Consider the following 17393-nt stretch of genomic DNA (forward strand, 5'->3'; position numbering starts at 1 on the left):
AAACAATTTTTTAAAAACATTTTACACATTTTTAAAACCTTCTGCACAATGAGTACTTTCTCCTTTTGGTACTTCACCTACATTTTGATACCAATACTTTTGTGCTTTTACTCAAGTAAGTACACACTAACCACTTCAGCCCTATATATTTCGGCCATTTGAAAATAACAGATCTACAAGCTCACAATGCATCGCCATGCAACAACTGTGAGCTTGTAGATCTGCTATTTTCAAAATATTTGTTATACATTTTGAACTTGTGAAATGGGACTTTCTGCGCAAGGAGTACTTTTACTTTTGGTACCTTCAGTAGGCTACATTTTGATACTAATACTTTGGGAATTCCGGACATTTACTTGTACCAGAGTATTTCTACATTGCAGTATTGATACTTTTACTTAAGTAAAAGTACTTTAGAGTAAGAGTACTTTTTCCACCGCTGATAATGAAATCCCTGCCTCTCCAGTCAGGAGTTATACCGGCTCCATCCATGCTGTGATGTGGAACCCAACCGCTATAACACATAATGCCTCTATGATGGATTCTGCGCTGGTCCTCTCCAGGAAAGCATGGGAGATATCTACACAAGATAACTTCTGCTCCAAGAAGAAGAATGCCAACAACAAGACACTCTCCTACAATAACAGATGTCGCTTTTATTCGGGGACTTTATGTATGTTTGTCGTTTTATCATAGTCTCACACTTTACAATATAAGAACACTTCTGAGATGCGTCTCTGGAATATAATAGCCTACAACTAAAGCTTTAAATAAACTATAGGACCTATAGGCGCCTGGCGTTCACAACGAGGTGCATAGAATTCCCCTCCTCAACCCGTTCTCCTTCTTCTTCTTCTTCTGGAGTGGTCCGTGGACCAGATCTTTTTTGAGTGGAACCAGATCTTTTTATTGGCTCTTATGGGAATTAAGCACTCGTCCCGTTGCATGCTCCTCAGGAGGAAGATGGCGGAGTCGGACAGCACCGAGGTAAGAAATAAAACCTCTCTGATTTGGTTCATTTAAATGCCGAAAATCGCTGATTTCCACATGCATTCCAGGGAGATGTCTCACCTTGAGAAGTGGCATGTGGTCGGTGCTGCTATACCATAACCATAACCCTACCGAAAACTGTGTTCATTCCCCCTAGAAAACAGACTTATTTAGGGCTGTGAAGTGAAGTTCGCTATATTGTTTTAACACCAATACACTCCGGGTTAAATTAGCCTAGTTTGTTTTGGGTTGTCGTCATTTTTGCAACATTTTCTGTGTAATAATTCTTCACATTTAGCATTATTAAACCCATCAAGACCTGGAAAGCATCTGTGTCACTTTAGATTTCTTTGGCTATTCAAAAAATAGCAGATATACAAGCTCATAGGCATAGCGCGGCACCGAGTGCCGTACTATGAGCTTGTAGATTTGCAATTTTTTTTTAATCTTGAAAAAAAAAATGTTTTAGATTTTTTTCAAAAAAAATAACTGTTAGGATTTAGAAAACATTTTAAAGAATCCCCTCATGTCTTATTAGCCTTGGCTATATTAACTGGCACGAATCGCACGATCCCCGTGGTCAGGTGAGCGGGACAGGACAGTGAGACAGTGAGACAGTGTTGCACCGGCATGGATGCTGCGGTGAGACTCCATGCGCTGTCCATGGTGCTGACTGACTGACTGCATCACCGTCCGTGCAGACCTGCTGCTGCGCGTCTTAAAGTACCAAAAGTAAAAGTACTCATCATTGTGAAGAATGTACCATTTCACAATGTATAAAAATCTTTTGAAAATAGCAGATCTACAAGCTCACAATGCGTTGCATCGCTGCGCATTGTGGGCTTGTAGATTGGCTATTTTCAAATGGCCGAAATATAGGGCTGAAGTATTAGTTGATGTATGTTTTGTGATGATAATCTAAATCTACAAAGTAACTAGAAACTAGTTAAAAAAGTTTTCGAATAATTGTTGTGGAGTAAAAGTAGTTAAAGTACCATATTCGCCTCTGAGATGTAGTGGAGTATAAGTAAAAGTACTGACACTTTAAAATATTCCAGTAAAGTAAAAATAGTAAAATACCTCAAAATTGTACTTAAGTACAGTACTTGAGTAAATGTACTTAGTTACTTTACACCACTGGTCCCCGGTGTTAGGGGTCCACAGTGTTTGGGGGTGGGTGGGTGGCTCTCAGTGTGACACTGCATTGTCCAGTGGTTCTCAACCTTTTCAGGTGGTGACCCCCCCAAAAATGTGGGGGGTCACGGCCATCATATTTGAACTGGGGACCCCCCCCCATCCCACCCCATCCCACCCTGATAAGCACTTGGAATGTTAGAAGTTGACAGGCTGGAGTTGAAGCATTCAATTTAGTTCGACTCAGTTCCATAGATAAATATGTGAAAATAGCAGATCTACAAGCTCATAACACCTTGCATACCTAATATATTAGGTATTAGAAAGGTCTTAAAAGTCCTTAACTTGTCAATTCACTGTCCCCCCCCCCCCCCCCCCCTAAAAAAAATCGTGTTGGGGTCCCGACCCACAAGTTGAGAATCACTGGTGTTAAGATCTCTAATTCTCAAACTTTTTCATGAGAACGACCCCCAAATGAACCCACAATTTACTGCCAGCCATTTATTGCTTCACAACCTACTTCGATCTTACTTGTTTTAATTCACGATGGTGTACTTTAAACATGAGGGAATAAAATAAAATAAAATACAACTTATTATACTTTTGCAATGCAGAATTAACTTTAACTTTCTAGATCTACAAGTCTGCTGAAATATGAACATGATACATTTAAGGCTTTTGGAAGCTTCACTCTGACTCATCAAAGTTCACTTACCACCAGTTTATTCACGGAGGAAGCGAGATATTCTATATATAAGCGGCATCTGATACATTATTAGAGGAAGCTTCATGGATCACTCCCTCATGATGCTCTCTGTAATGTAGGAGTATTGGCAGTAAGTATAAGAGGCGCCTGAGTGCCATGATGGCAGCATACCAAATGTACAGTCCTCTTCTCTTTTTGAATATAGGGGGCTAGAGTGCAGTATCACATTATGAATTTAGATAGATTCTAACTAATATATCAAAGTGATAAACCATCCCCATACTGTAGGACTTGATAAGTGCTTACAGTAAATCATATAATTATGTTTTTAGTATATGCGTACCTGCTGGAAACTGAGTGAGCTATGGCATTGCAGTGTATGTGCATGAAAGGGAAAAGGAAAGATAGATCCTAGACCCTACATAGAATGGGGACGCAGTAAACTAAAGGTCAGGCGCGTATGGTGGGTTCTAACGTGGACCGGGCAAGATTCTTAATGACTCCCCCCTTCCCCCTGGCCCCCCACCCACTGCGTTGCGGGCATGTACGCGTGCGAAGCGCGCGCGATTTTTTTGCTTAATTAATTCATTAAATGACCATAAAACAACATTAACAACACTCTACCCATCCCTCAGTGTGTTCCATCCTCAAATGTTTTATTTAAGTAAAAGTATCAAGGGTTAGAAAACTTTTTTTTCACATTTGAAAACTTGTGAAATGGGACCTTCTGCATAATGAGTAGCCTACTTTTACTTTTGGTACTTTAAATACATTTTGATACCAAAACTTTTCTACTTTTACTCAAGTACATTTTGAATACCTTACTTTTACTTGTAACAGAGTATTTTTACATCGCAGAATTGATACTTTTGTTTAAGTAAAACATTTGAGTACTTTTTCCACCAATGGTATTCAGTGCATGCAGTGACTGTTAGTGCACACAGGACGAGGGAGTCGAGGGACACAGCATAGCGACCCTTCATTTCAATAAGGGCAGACAGCAGAGCCAAAACCTGCAGAACATGTTTAGCACAGCCACAGAGATCACGACTTGTTTATTAGAGGCAATTAGCATGTCTGGCTGGGGCCGCTTGACAATGGGAACGGTGGGGTGGGTGGAGGCTGCGGAGCTACTGCGCCGGTAGAGGAAAAAAAAGACGATTTATTTTTTATTTTATTTTTTTATATATATAAAAAAATAGGGGAGCAGAGTTTTCCAGACCGGGCCATGGCCCCATTGGCCTCTATGACGGTACGCCCTTGCTAAAGGTAATGGTTTACTACAAGGTCTTTGCAAACAGTGAATAGAGCACGAACATCCAAAGTGAAAAAGGCAGAGGCAAATATTAAGAGGAAGGAGATCATTAGATCCAGCTTCAAAGGTAAACTACCTTTGAAGGTGATGTTTCGTGCCTACTGCCTAGTAGCTTTTTCCTCAGACTAAAAGCTGAGGAAGAGCTACCAGACTCGAAACGTAACCTTGGTGGCATAACAAATAAAAAACAATACAGTTGGAACTGGATCCAGTGTATGAAGTCTGTTTTCTCTTACTACACTTCTTGCACAGGTTCTCAAACTCATCAAAGACTTGTATTAAGTAAATAGAAATGCCTTGAAACGCCGCATGATAGGGCGATTCATACTTGGATGCACGCCATGCCGCCCCCCCTCCGAAAACAGACAATCTACAAGCTCACATCGTGTTGTGATGCGACGCATTGTGAGCTTGTAAATCTGCTATTTTCAGTACATGCAACCCCAGTATAAATCACCCTTAATGTCCTGCTCATCCCCTGCAGCAGTCGGGACGGTGAGACAGGTGTAAGGTGACTCTTATTGGCACCACTCAAGCCCCACAGCAACCTGATTTACACTCCAACAAGAGAATGTCCTTCTCCGATATACCACCACTGGAACCTGAGTGCATAGATTATAGTGTTCAGAAACAGAAATAGAACTCCAAACATCTCTGTTACGTTCGATACTGCCGGTCTCACCTGACACATCACTGATTGATTGATTGATTGATTGATTGATTGATTGATTGATTGAATACTTGATTAGAAGTTTGCAGAAAAAAGCACATGAAAGTACAGTTCAATACAAGGTCAGCTAATAGGATTTAAAACCGAAGAAAGCCTATGGCTTGTTTCCATTAGGGTCCTTTGTACTCAATTCATAAAGATATTAAATGACAGACAGATCTACACTACTATGCAAAACATCATAAAAACTGTTTAAAAATACGAAAAACTATATAGGCTTTGACTTTTACAGGGCCAATTTCAAACTGCAGCCACCTCTAGGTACTCTTTTAGGGAGGTTTTGAAGGAGAGTAGGGTTGTACACTCCTTCACGGCTTTTGGTAGGGCATTTCGCATTTTAGTGGCATAGCAGGAGAACGAATTCAACCCCTTGTTTGTGCCAAATCTGGGTTGGACGTGATCAGTGGAGCTTCCTCTGGTGTTGTGATTGTGGACCTCATTTACTTTGACAGGTACATGGGTGTCTTAACGTTGTGGTGTATCTTGTAGACCAGACCCTTTGCAAGTTGCTTTACTCTGCCCTCAACCCTGTGCCGTCAGACCCTAGCAAAATGAGCAGGGGTTACTGTAACTGCACCTGCATCTAACCCATCCCTTAATAACTTTCCAGATGGCATTTTTGTCTCTGCGTTGCAATATTGGGGGGGGGCTGGGGGGGGGGGGGGGGGGGGGGCTATGTAATGTACTTGGTATCACCTCTCCAGTCAGCAGTTTTTCCATCATGTCCTTTTGATTGGAAATATCATCACATCACAAGTCAACATCACTCACTGTCAGAACGCCAAGAACAAGATCAAACACATTACAGCATCAGAGTGAGATTGTATGAGTTTTACACCAAAGCAAATTCATCTACAGTTTCTGTATAGTGTCAGGCCTGGAATGGAAAGATGTTACAACACGTTTTCTGCAGTTTCATAACATTTTTGGGGTAATAATTTATACACAGCAAAGAGCAGAATGTTTACTCAGGGGGTGTTTACACTTAATATAAACTGACTCGGGATTTTGCAGCGTATAGGCAACAAGGTTGATGATCGACCAATAAAATCACACCTTAAGCTTACATAATCATATCTCTCCTCGAAGACACACTCTGAAAATATCTAATACATAACCTTGAGCTGAACCTGTGCTGTGCAGTAGTGTGCACTGAGCCATGTGTTCAGACACATACTGTATCAGATGTGTGTGACAGATTAGCCAACAAAGTTCAGCGGTAATCCAGCTTCACAGCGACTTCCTTGCTGAGGCTCAGAGGACTTGATAACTTTTTTTGTGACAACATCAAAAGTCTGAACTTCAATCCATAATATACAACAAATGTTGCTGTCGCACAGAAACCTCCATATATACAACAAATGTTGCTGTTCAACTTTTAATGTTTTTTTAGTAAATGAATGAACACGGAAACGATTATGACAATTTTGCAAAAATAATTGCGATTATCTCAAATAATTGCAATTAGACGATTATGTCATATTTGTGACAGGCCTATACTTGCATCCTTACTGACCTTTTTACTTTGTTCCTTTCCTTTCCTTCCCTTCCTACCTCATCCACCCCCGTGTCCAGCAACAGCAGCCACAGCCAAAGCCAACACGCATCATCCCCTCCCAGTCGGTACAGCCCACTCCGCTGCCGAAGCCCGTGCCCTCGGTCCACCACGCCGCCCCGGGCTCTCGCCCACCATGCCCGCCTCCTCACACCCCCCATGTTGCCAGCCTGCCTACTAGCTGCCCCGGGCGAGGAAAGATGGCCAAGTTCCTCGGCGAGGAGGAGATGACGTCCAGAGACTACTACTTTGACTCGTACGCCCACTTCGGCATCCACGAGGTAACTATATGGACTGTCCGGTTGTTTCCTCGCATATTAGAGACCTGTGGCCATATTCCCTCTCTGTCCAGTGGTGGGAAAAGTACAAAAAAAAATTTGGTTGAGAACCACTTACGGTATATTCTGTAGATCATTGGTTCTCAAAGTGAGGTCCGGGGACCCCGGGGGTCCTTGGGGGCGTACCCAGGGGTCCCCAGCAAAATGTGTCACAATCACAGTAACTTCAACCACTTTAATCTTTTATACTTTGGCTATCCAAAAATAGCAGATATACAGGCTATCATAGATATTGTAGATCTGCTATTTTTGAAAAATCGTGAAAATTTGTGCAAACCTTTGAAATTATATATATTTTTAACTAAAATCCTTGCTTCTGGGGGTCCCTGGAACATTTTTTTTTAGATGGGGGCCAAATACATATCATTTTGGGGGTCTTTGATATGAAAAAGTTTGAGAACCAATGCTGTGTAGATGATGCCTCATTCATACAGATTGATGCCTTTATTCGCAACAAAAAACATTACCTCGTTCCAAATAAAAATGATGTCAGTGTATCAGTGCGTAATATGTGTGATTTGTGTGGATGTATTCATGACACAAACAACAGTTGGGGGAGAAAAAAAACACATTTCCGGGCTGCTGAGATGGGAAAAGCGAGAACACTAAAGTGCCATTCAACCTCCGTTATTTCAACTCTCTGAAAATGCTTGACTTAGTTGGCCCTCAGGGGTGAGAGACACAAAAAGGTGGAAAAGCTCAGGTTGTATACGTGAGAGAGCCCTAGCAATCCTATTTCTGGGGTCAAACATTAGGCAAAAGTAGCAGAGCTGCTGTTGTCATCCGTGAGGTGTAGAGACATTATCATCTATCTCAGTCTCTGTGTGAGTGAATGAGGCTATTTGAACCACTTAAAGGACGACTTCACCCATTCCTCTTCATATAATAGGTCCTCACTAATGCTCATGATAGAATGGTATATTTTTTTCCTACTTGGTCTGTGTCTCAGAGGAGGGCTGTGGACAGTCCAGAAACCCGTCTACCAGTGACATCATCATTAGGCAGGATTTTTTTTCTCAACAAGATTTAAAACATTTTATTTAGATGTATATTAACGTGAGAACAATGGCTTCTATTATTGCATTGCAACTTTCCAGGAATAGAAAGCCTGCAGTTTCTATTAGCTTGGATTCCCTATCGATGATGTCACTGGTAGACGAGAGATTCTGAATTGTCCACAGCCCTCCTCTGAGACACAGACAGAGTAGATTTGTTTTTTACAATTTTATCATGAGCATTAGTGAGGACCAATTATATGAAGATAGGTTGAAAATGGGTGAAGTCGTCCTTTAAACCCTAGCATCCCTATTCTCGGGGCCAACACTCAGTGAAAATAGCTGACCTATAAGCTTGTTGCAACCTGTCGTGAGCTTATACTGTAGACTGGCTATGTTCATATTTGGTGTAGAGAGGGCGATACTAGAGAATCTAGTATAGATCCCTGGGGGACTCCAGTCAGCAAAGTAGGGTTCAACCACTGAAACGCTATGCTATACTGTAAGTTGATTGGGGTCTCCCAGGGCCAGTGGTGGAAAGTAACTAAGTATGTGTACTCAAGTGTCGTAAATCTGTAGCATATACGCATTATACATACATATACATATACATATCTCTGCTGTCCAGCCCGAACCTGCTAACTCCAAAACGCTCATTGTTCAGGAAACGAAAAAACAAAATATACGTTTTTTAGGAAATGAAGAAAACCTTGTATTTTTAAAACAAAGCAATACTGCCTCATCAAAGTTGGTATAGTGACTTTATATATTGTCAGATACTTGCATGTGTCATTATATTATCAACACTTTACCCAAATCGCGGGTAAATCAACACTTTACCCAGCGCAAGTGGAGTTAGTAGTTTCAGACGAGCAGAAATCAAGCTGAAATGGAGTTAGGTGTCCCAACAACAATAGCTCCACTTGCTGCTGAGGGAGAGGTTTCAAAAGGTACAAATGTCCAAAAGCTAACAATGGATCTCCAAGCTCACAATGCATCACAACAACGTGTGAATTAATGCCCTGATGCTTCATGACACTTATATAGGCCAAAAATAATAAACAGGACTTTAAATATTACAATAACTTTTGCAAAGAGGGGTTCACAGAATTGGAGATTCAGTAGAACTAGCGCGAGTCGCGACAGAAATTCTATCAACTCCTTTCTTCTTGTCACATTGCTCTCTTCATTAAACACTTCATAGATTTTAGAAATATAATTACACTTGTTTTCATAACATTAGCGTCAGTGCTAAGTTTGATAAACAGGTACACTGCATAGTTTTAACAGACTACGGGGAGTTTGTTTACGTGATACTCCTCCTCGTTCACTGCTCTGCTCTGTTCTGTGTTGTGAAAAGGTTGCAGCAGAGTAGAGAGGGGGAGTTGTTTGTTTTTGACGGACAGTTTGAGGATCCAATGGAGTTGGGAGGTTTCGTCAGAGGCGCTTTTTAATACTTTTCATTTGTTCAAATGTTTAGATTTTTTACACAGACGTAAAGGGTGTTCAATAGCGTTGATTTACGAAAAAAATAAATAAGCTGAAGATGGAGCATACACACACACTCTCATGCACGGGAACCAGTCAGAACCAACAAGAATCTAGGCTTCCATGTTGGGCCATACACACACACACACACACACACACACACACACACACACACACACACACACACACACACACACACACACACACACACACACACACACACACACACACACACACACACACACACACACACACACACACACACACACACACACACACACACACACACACACACACGCCTCAATTCATTCCCCGCCGGTGACCATCTCCAAGACTACACACATTTACCACACAAGTGCTGTACTTAAGTACAATTTTGAGGTATTTGTACTTTACTTGAGTATTTCCAATTTCCAATACTTTTACTTCTACTCCACTACATCTCAGAGGCAAATATTGTACTTTTACTCCACTACATTTATTTGAAAACTTTAGTTAGTTACCTTGTAGATTTTGATTATTATTACAAAACATATGTTAACAACTTCAGCCCTATAAACATTCAGTCCATTTGAAAATAGCCGATCAACAAACTCGTAGATCTGCTTGTAGATCTGCAATAAAAAAATAATACATTAAACTTGTGAAATGCGACATTCTGCATAATGAGTACTTTTACTTTTGGTACTTTAAGTACATTTTTATGCCAATATTTTTGTTCTTTTACTCAAGTCAATTCTGAATTCCGGACTTTTACTTGTAATGGAGTATTTCTACATTGCAGTATTGATACTTTTACTTAAGTACAACATTTTAGTACTTTTTCCACCACTGCCCAGGGCTCTATACTAGGCACCCTTCTGTTTTAGCCCTACTACAGTAACATCGTTCCCGAAAATAGTCAATCTACAAGCTCACAAAGTTGTCACAACACGACGCGTTGTTGTCAGCTTGTAGAGCTGCTATTTTTGCAAACGTTAGCCCCAGAATAGTCTGGGAGACTTCGCCTCACAGCCTGGACAGCAGGGGCGCGGCCACTGCGTTCTGATTCAAATCAACAGCCAATGAAGAAAAGGGGGCGGGATCCACATGCGGTGGGTGTTGCATGTAAATAGGAGCGACGGGAAGCAATTTCTCCTTGAGAAATTGCGGCCGCCATTGTTGTGTACTGCTGTTTGCCTCTCGTCGGACTGTTTAGACGAGTTGCACAGCTCTCAGACCGGTAAGAGGCGTGTCCGCTCAGATTCTGAGCGTAAATTACATCCCGTCCACAAATACCAGGGCTCTGGCCCAGAAGTTCCTCGCTCCTCCCGTTTGTATGCGAGAGCTGGCGAAAACTTCTGGGAACTCAGATTAGCCCCAGAATAAAGACGGTAGGGTTTTAAGTGGTAAAAGAAAGAGCCTCATTCGCCCACACCAGATGTAACTCCACACAGAAACTGAGATGGATGATATATGTCACTACAGCTCACAGATACAACAGCAAAAACCCATTGCCTGTGGAGAGGACTCTGAAAAACAACAAAACAAAACAAACAAAACAAAAGCGTGAAGCCATTTGTCCAGTGGTGTAAAGTAACTAAGTACATTTACTTAAGTACACTTTGGAGATTTTTTTACTTTACTGGATTATTTCCCATTTGCAATACTTTTACTTCTACTCCACTACATCTCAGAGGCAAATATTGTACTTTTACTCCACTTGTTGTAGTTGTAGATTTTGATTATTATAAAAAAACATACATATCCACTTCAAGCCTACATACATTTCGGCCATTTGAAAATAGCAGATCTACAAGCTCACGATGCGACGCATTGTGAGCTTGTAGATCTGCTATTTTCAAAAGATTTGTATACATTTGAAAACTTGTAATGGGACATTCTGCACAATGAGTACTTTATACTTTTGTTACTTTAAGTACATTTTGATGCCATTACTTTTATACTTTTACTCAAGTACATTTTGAATTCCAGACTTTTACTTGTAACAGAGTATTTCTACATTGCAGTATTGATACTTTTACCACCACTGTTCCGCTCAGAAACTGAGATGGATGATATATGTCACTACAGCACAGATACAACAGCAAAAACCCATTGCCTTGTGGAGAGGACTCTGGAAAAACAACAAGGCAAAACAAAACAAGCCATTTGTCACTGTGTGTGTCCCCCAACAGGAGATGCTGAAGGACGAGGTGCGGACGCTGACCTACAGGAACTCCATGTATCACAACAAGCACGCCTTCAAGGACAAGATAGTGCTGGACGTGGGCAGCGGCACCGGGATCCTGGCCATGTTCGCCGCCAAGGCGGGCGCCAAGCACGTGTACGGGGTAAGACATGGACAGACAGACAGACAGACAGACAGACAGACAGGCAGGCAGGCAGGCAGGCAGACAGACAGACAGACAGACAGACAGACAGACAGACAGACAGACAGACAGACAGACAGACAGACAGACAGACAGGCGGATGAATGAAGTATTCAGATATGAATATGTCTACATGCAGAGGAGAACGTAATTTCCCTTTCTGAGCTGCGGACAAGTTACAACGCAAGCGGAGTCTCTATCTCTCTCTCCCTCTCCCTCTCTCTCTCTCGTTCTCACGCTGTGCAGCTCAATATAATATACCTATATAATATATGTCCCGTCACAATATAAACACTTTCCCTCTATCTGTGAGAAACTCCTCACAAATAAACAGACCCTCTCTCGTGCACGCCCGCGGGGGTGCCGTGGGACTAAATGGCTTTTTTTTGGTTGCGGGAGGGAGCGGCGGACAGAAATGAAATCACTGCGGGAGCAGGCGGCATTAAGAAAATACTCCCCGCAGGGCTCTAATCCTCATCCATCCTCCTTAACCCTACACACCTGTTCCTCATTAGTCCACTCCTATTTATACCCCCCCTGTTCTGCTTTATTTCACGCCGTCGCCGTGTATTGTTTGACTCTCGACCCATCTTCTGTAGATGGACCGCCACAAGCCGAAGCGTGCTTGTCCACCGTGACACTATCACGCTTTTCTGATCATCTGCTTTTCCGTTTGATCGCCTTGAGTTCAGTTATGACAGCGGCAGAGATCTTGGTGCTTTCACAGGCGCTCTCAAAGAGCTGGGAGGGAAAGCAGCTGCCGTTGAGCGACACGGTGTCTTTGTGGTCTGGATCTGATGATGAGCGACTGGAGGAGAGGCAGAGAGCATTGAGCTGCTCCTCTAGAAAAGTGGTTCTTAAAGTGGATCCCAGGGACTCTCTGGGTTCCTTTAGGGGGGTCTAAATTGACCCTTACAAGTCGGTAACTCTGAAAGTATACAAATGGAACCAAATGGACCCTTGCGGGTCCATTTGGTTCCATTTGTATACTGTCAGAGTTAAAGGGGAATACCACTCATTTTCAACATTGAACTATGTCTTTAATACACCTTAGAACTGTTGTGTGGATATACGAAAAAAGTCCCCCCCTCCCCTTCTATGTTGCCTAGAAGACATAGTTCAATGTTGAAAATGAGTGGTCTCTCCTTTAAGGGGAGACCTTGACATTTTAAAGTTTGAGAATCACTGCTCCAGAGACAGGATAGAGAAATAGGGGTATCATTTCTGTACCCAAAAGGTACATTTGTCATAAAAGTACCCTGTGCTATGGTACAGGGTACTTAAAGGTATCATGACATTCATTTTCACTTTTTTTTATTTTCTATGTTTTATTTGGGGTTTTATGACCTCAATTACACCCAAAAAACCTGAACTTAGAACATTCAGTGGATTTTCTGTGGTCTGGGGTTTTCTGAATAATTAGGCTGAAAAGTAATCTGAGCTTGGCCCTTCGACAGTGAGGTCACAGTCGATTAATCCCGCCCACTCTCCTCCTCGCCCCTCCCCTCCCCTATCCTTTCCTTTGGGGGGGGGGCGGAGCAGAGGCGATGATTGACAGGCAAAATCCCTCACCAGCGACACCCGCAGGCAAAGATTTATTTTTTCATTGCAGTTGAAAAGGCTTTAGAAATGTGAGAGAAAAACACCTGCCATGGATCACTGGAATGGAATTTTCACTTAAAACTTTTTGTACACTTTTGAAGGACCAGGACAAAGACTTTGAATGTGGTGTAAAAGTGAATGTCATTAAAGCTTTAAATGGCCCTTATGGTGACAACTGTGGACCTTTTTACCTAATTTTAAAGGTACAAAATCGTTGTTGGCCACTTAAGGTACGTAGTTGTACCTTTTTCACCAGGAGGTGGGAGGAGCTACAGTTTATGGAGGGCTATTGCATCACTCAGATGAAGTTGCAGTGTAAGAAAGAAAAGAGAGATTGAACAGAGTATCTTTTGTTTTGAGAAAACGTGTTTACCTATTACCAATAAAACTAACTAGCGGAATGCAGCCAAATCATTTGGAAAAAATGTACTCCTTTTAATTTGGCACAAATGTAAAGGATTAAACATAGATGTTTTTCTTCACAAATATACTTGATTGAAAGTGAAATATATATTGCATTAAACTAGGTGTACCATGTATTAAAAAAGTGACTTGAGTAAATGTACTGTAACTCGTTACCCACCTCTCATCGGTGCATATATGGCAACATACATTTGATTTGTGCAGTATTTCTGTCGGGCTGCCTTATAACCTTGAGTCACAGCTGGTTTGTTTGACAGACAGGAGGTAAAAGAGTGTGTCCTCTCAGGCTGGGTAGACAGGTTAAACCCTTGCTATTTCTGAGCTCCCTCAGATGCCGTGTTGTGGAGCAGAAGTGATTCTCCACATGGGGGGTTATACACCCGCCACGGTGTGTGTGTGTGTGTGTGTGTGTGTGTGTGTGTGTGTGTGTGTGTGTGTGTGTGTGTGTGTGTGTGTGTGTGTGTGTGCGTTGGATAGAGACCAGCGGCTTTGTGATAACCAGGTGGAGCTCGTTTCTGCACGTCGCCACTCTTCACTTTGGAAATGATTATCATTGAATTGCCAGAGGGAGTTTCTCTCTCTCCTGACTGTCACACAGTTTGAGTCACAGACCCGGTGCTGAAAACTTACCACATGAGATACTGGCAGTGGTGGAGAGTAACTAGTACATTTAGTACTGTACTTTGTAAAATGTTGAGGTATTTGTACTTTACTTGAGTATTTCCGATTTCCAATACGTTTACTCCACTACATCTCAGATGCAAATATTGTACTTTTACTCCACTACATTTATTTGAACACTTTAGTTACTAGTTACTTTGTAGATTTGGATTATTATCACAAAACATACATTAACCACTTCAGCCCTATACATTTCAGCCATTTGAAAATAGCCGATCTCACAATTCTCACAATGCGTTGCGATGCATTGTGAGCTTGTAGATCTGCTATTTTCAAAACATTTGTATACATTTGAAAACTTAAAATGGGACATTCTGCATAACGAGTACTTTCTACTTTTGGTACTTTAAGTACATTTTGATACCAATACTTTTGTACTTTTACTCGATAATTTTTTTTATTCCAGACTTTTACTTGTAACAAAGTATTTCTACATAGTTATTGATACTTTTACTTTAGTAAAAAAAAGGTAGTACTTTTTCCACCTCTGGATACTGTTCTGGCTGAGAGCTACTAGCTCTGGGCTTTGATTCAAGTCTCTCCAGCAGAACATCATTCTGTCGTTGGGGGACATATTAGTCCTTTAACAAGCGATCATGCTAATACTTCACTGAAATACCCATAAAGTGGAAAGACTTCCTCCGATGATAGAATCCTAAAGAGACATTCGTGGTGTCAAAATTTAAGGATAATCCCTGACCTTGAAACTTGAAACCTTACTACTCGACAATTTCCACCTCACTGTTTAACTGCCATATTGAGAGAATAGTGTCCAAGGCCTGGAGTGGGACTCTTAGCATGGCAGAGGGACCGCGGATGGTGACTATGCCTGACATTGTGAGAGCTGATAATAAGGACATGCAGTGTGACTATTATAGCTGGATGCTGTTAAAGGTATACTAGGTAAGATCGCAAATCTGTGTGTGTACACACTACACATACTCCCCCCTCCCCTAGGTATCAAAGTGATTGCTGTCTTTAATGCATTCATTGCTGAGAGAGCACTAACGAGTTTGACACTTTTATGGCCCAATCAATCAACTCAGTGCACAACCCCTTTGAAGTCCAAAGGGATCATTAAGAGCTCCGGCCGAGCCCCCCTCTCCCCCCATAGACTTTTCAGTCCCTCCAAAGGGATGAATGTCAACATAAACAGTGGAATGTCAACAGAAACAGTGGTACAAAACCAAAAATACAGCCAGAGGGATGTGTCTTTCTGCAGGAAAACACCCCAGCATAATTACATAGTGGCTATAGAGGGAAAATGCTATACATATATATTTTGAATTTAGGCTCAAAGTTACCTAGTTAACCTTTAACACATTGACCGCCGGGCCCGTAGTTCTACGGGCCGTTAAATCCAACGGTTAAGCGCCGATCCCGTAGCCTACGGGCTGTGGTGCTTTTTCCTTTTTTTCGATTTTTTTTTTTTTTTCAATTTTCTAGGGGGACCATTTTCAGTGTAACACCACCCGAAGTCGACCGGAAGTGCGATCCCGTTTTTTGTTTCCCGTCGGCCTCCATTCTAAGTCGTACACGTGTTGGCAGGCCGATGAGATGCCACAAATGCAACACAGTATCAACCCCCGGAGCGTGCGCTTGCATAGAGATCCTCTCTCTCTCTCTCTCTCTCTCTCTCTCTCTCTCTCTCTCTCTCTCTCTCTCTCTCTCTCTCTCTCTCTCTCTCTCTCTCTCTCTCTCTCTCTCTCTCTCTCTCTCTCTCTCTCTCTCTCTCTCTCTCTCTCTCAAACACACACACACACACACACACACACACACACACACACACACACACACACACACACACACACACACACACACACACACACACACACACACACACACACACACACACACAACTATCGTGCATTGCATCTTTTGGTTAATACTCAGACTCATGCAAGCCAATTAATGGTGAGCAGATGCATCAAACAGTCTATGGGAGCCGCCAACAGCCATCTGACCAGCTTTTCACTAATAGGCAATGGAGAGAAGGCATGCTCCAGGGTTGACAGGTCCAGGCAGCCGTAGTAGTCGGTGGATGCATGGTGGATGCACATCTCAAGGGGCATAATCACATACAGCACCTCTGCTCAACGGCAGCAAAATGAGTTCATGCAGGGAGAAGACGGTTGCGTCAGAAGTGATTTCCAGCACTCTCGATCACCTGTCCACAGTGGTGTAAAGTAACTAAGTACATTTACTCAAGTACTGTACTTAAGTAATTTTTACTTCACTGGAGTATTTCCAAGACTCTTACTTCTATTCCACTACATCATACTTTTACTCCACTACAATTATTTGAAAATGTTAGTTAGTTACTTTGTAGATTTAGATTATTACAAAACATACATTAACCACTGAAGCCCTATATATATACTTTGGCTACTTGGAAATAGCCGATCTACAAGCTCTCAAGGCGCCTTGTAGATCAGCTATTTTCAAAAGATGTATATACATTTCAGACATAACTTGTGAAACGGGACATTCTGAGTACTTTTAGTACTTCAAGTAAATTTGATGCCAATGCTTTTGTACTTTTACTCAAGTAAATTTGCGTAATGTAACTGTCACTTAAGTAAGAAATGTGAGTACTTTTTCCACCACTGCCTGTCCATCTCAGTCATGTAATAGATTCCTAAGCAAATACCTCCTTTCATATCAGGGCAGACCTTTAAAAAGGGTGTCCATGGCTTAACAAAGGTCAATTTGGGTGACAGCATGGATTAAGATTTTACAGGATTTACAAGCTATAAGCTACAGTATTTTACGATCACCTGTCCAAAGTGGTGTAAAGTAACTAAGCACATTTACTCAAGTACTGTACTTAAGTACCATTTTGAGGAATTTTTACTTCACTGATATCTGCGTCTCTCTCTTTCTCTCTCTCTCTCTCTCTCTCTCTTTCTCTCTCTCTCTCTCTCGCTCTCTCTCTCTCTCTCTCGTCAAGTACGCAGCACACAGTGTTGCCATGTCCGTTATTATAAGCGACTTTGGGATTGTTTTTCTGTAAAGTTGCTTGAAAGTGTAGTTGCTTATTTGGCCTTGTTTCCTAATGTTGTTT

The 17393-nt window shown here is 41.8% G+C and overlaps 1 protein-coding gene across 4 annotated transcripts in view; it reads left to right on the forward strand.

Annotated features, from left to right (window-relative positions):
* Positions 1-918: 918 nt before the first annotated feature.
* The window catches only part of LOC308091404 (protein arginine N-methyltransferase 8), a gene marked incomplete at both ends in the record, with an annotated part of 39072 nt that continues 22597 nt past the window's right edge, over positions 919-17393 (forward strand). The window contains 3 exons of one of the 4 annotated variants that reach the window (XM_080437006.1): positions 919-987; positions 6451-6711; positions 11429-11584. In XM_080437006.1, the coding sequence (XP_080293132.1) occupies positions 919-987; positions 6451-6711; positions 11429-11584 (486 nt within the window). The remainder of the gene's footprint in view (positions 988-6450; positions 6712-11428; positions 11585-17393) is intronic. The other 3 variants (XM_080437007.1, XM_080437008.1, XM_080437009.1) reach the window with 3 other exon arrangements.

Source organism: Gymnoscopelus braueri (genome assembly GCF_963280865.1).
Source record: "Gymnoscopelus braueri genome assembly, chromosome: 9".
Classification (NCBI taxonomy): domain Eukaryota; kingdom Metazoa; phylum Chordata; class Actinopteri; order Myctophiformes; family Myctophidae; genus Gymnoscopelus; species Gymnoscopelus braueri.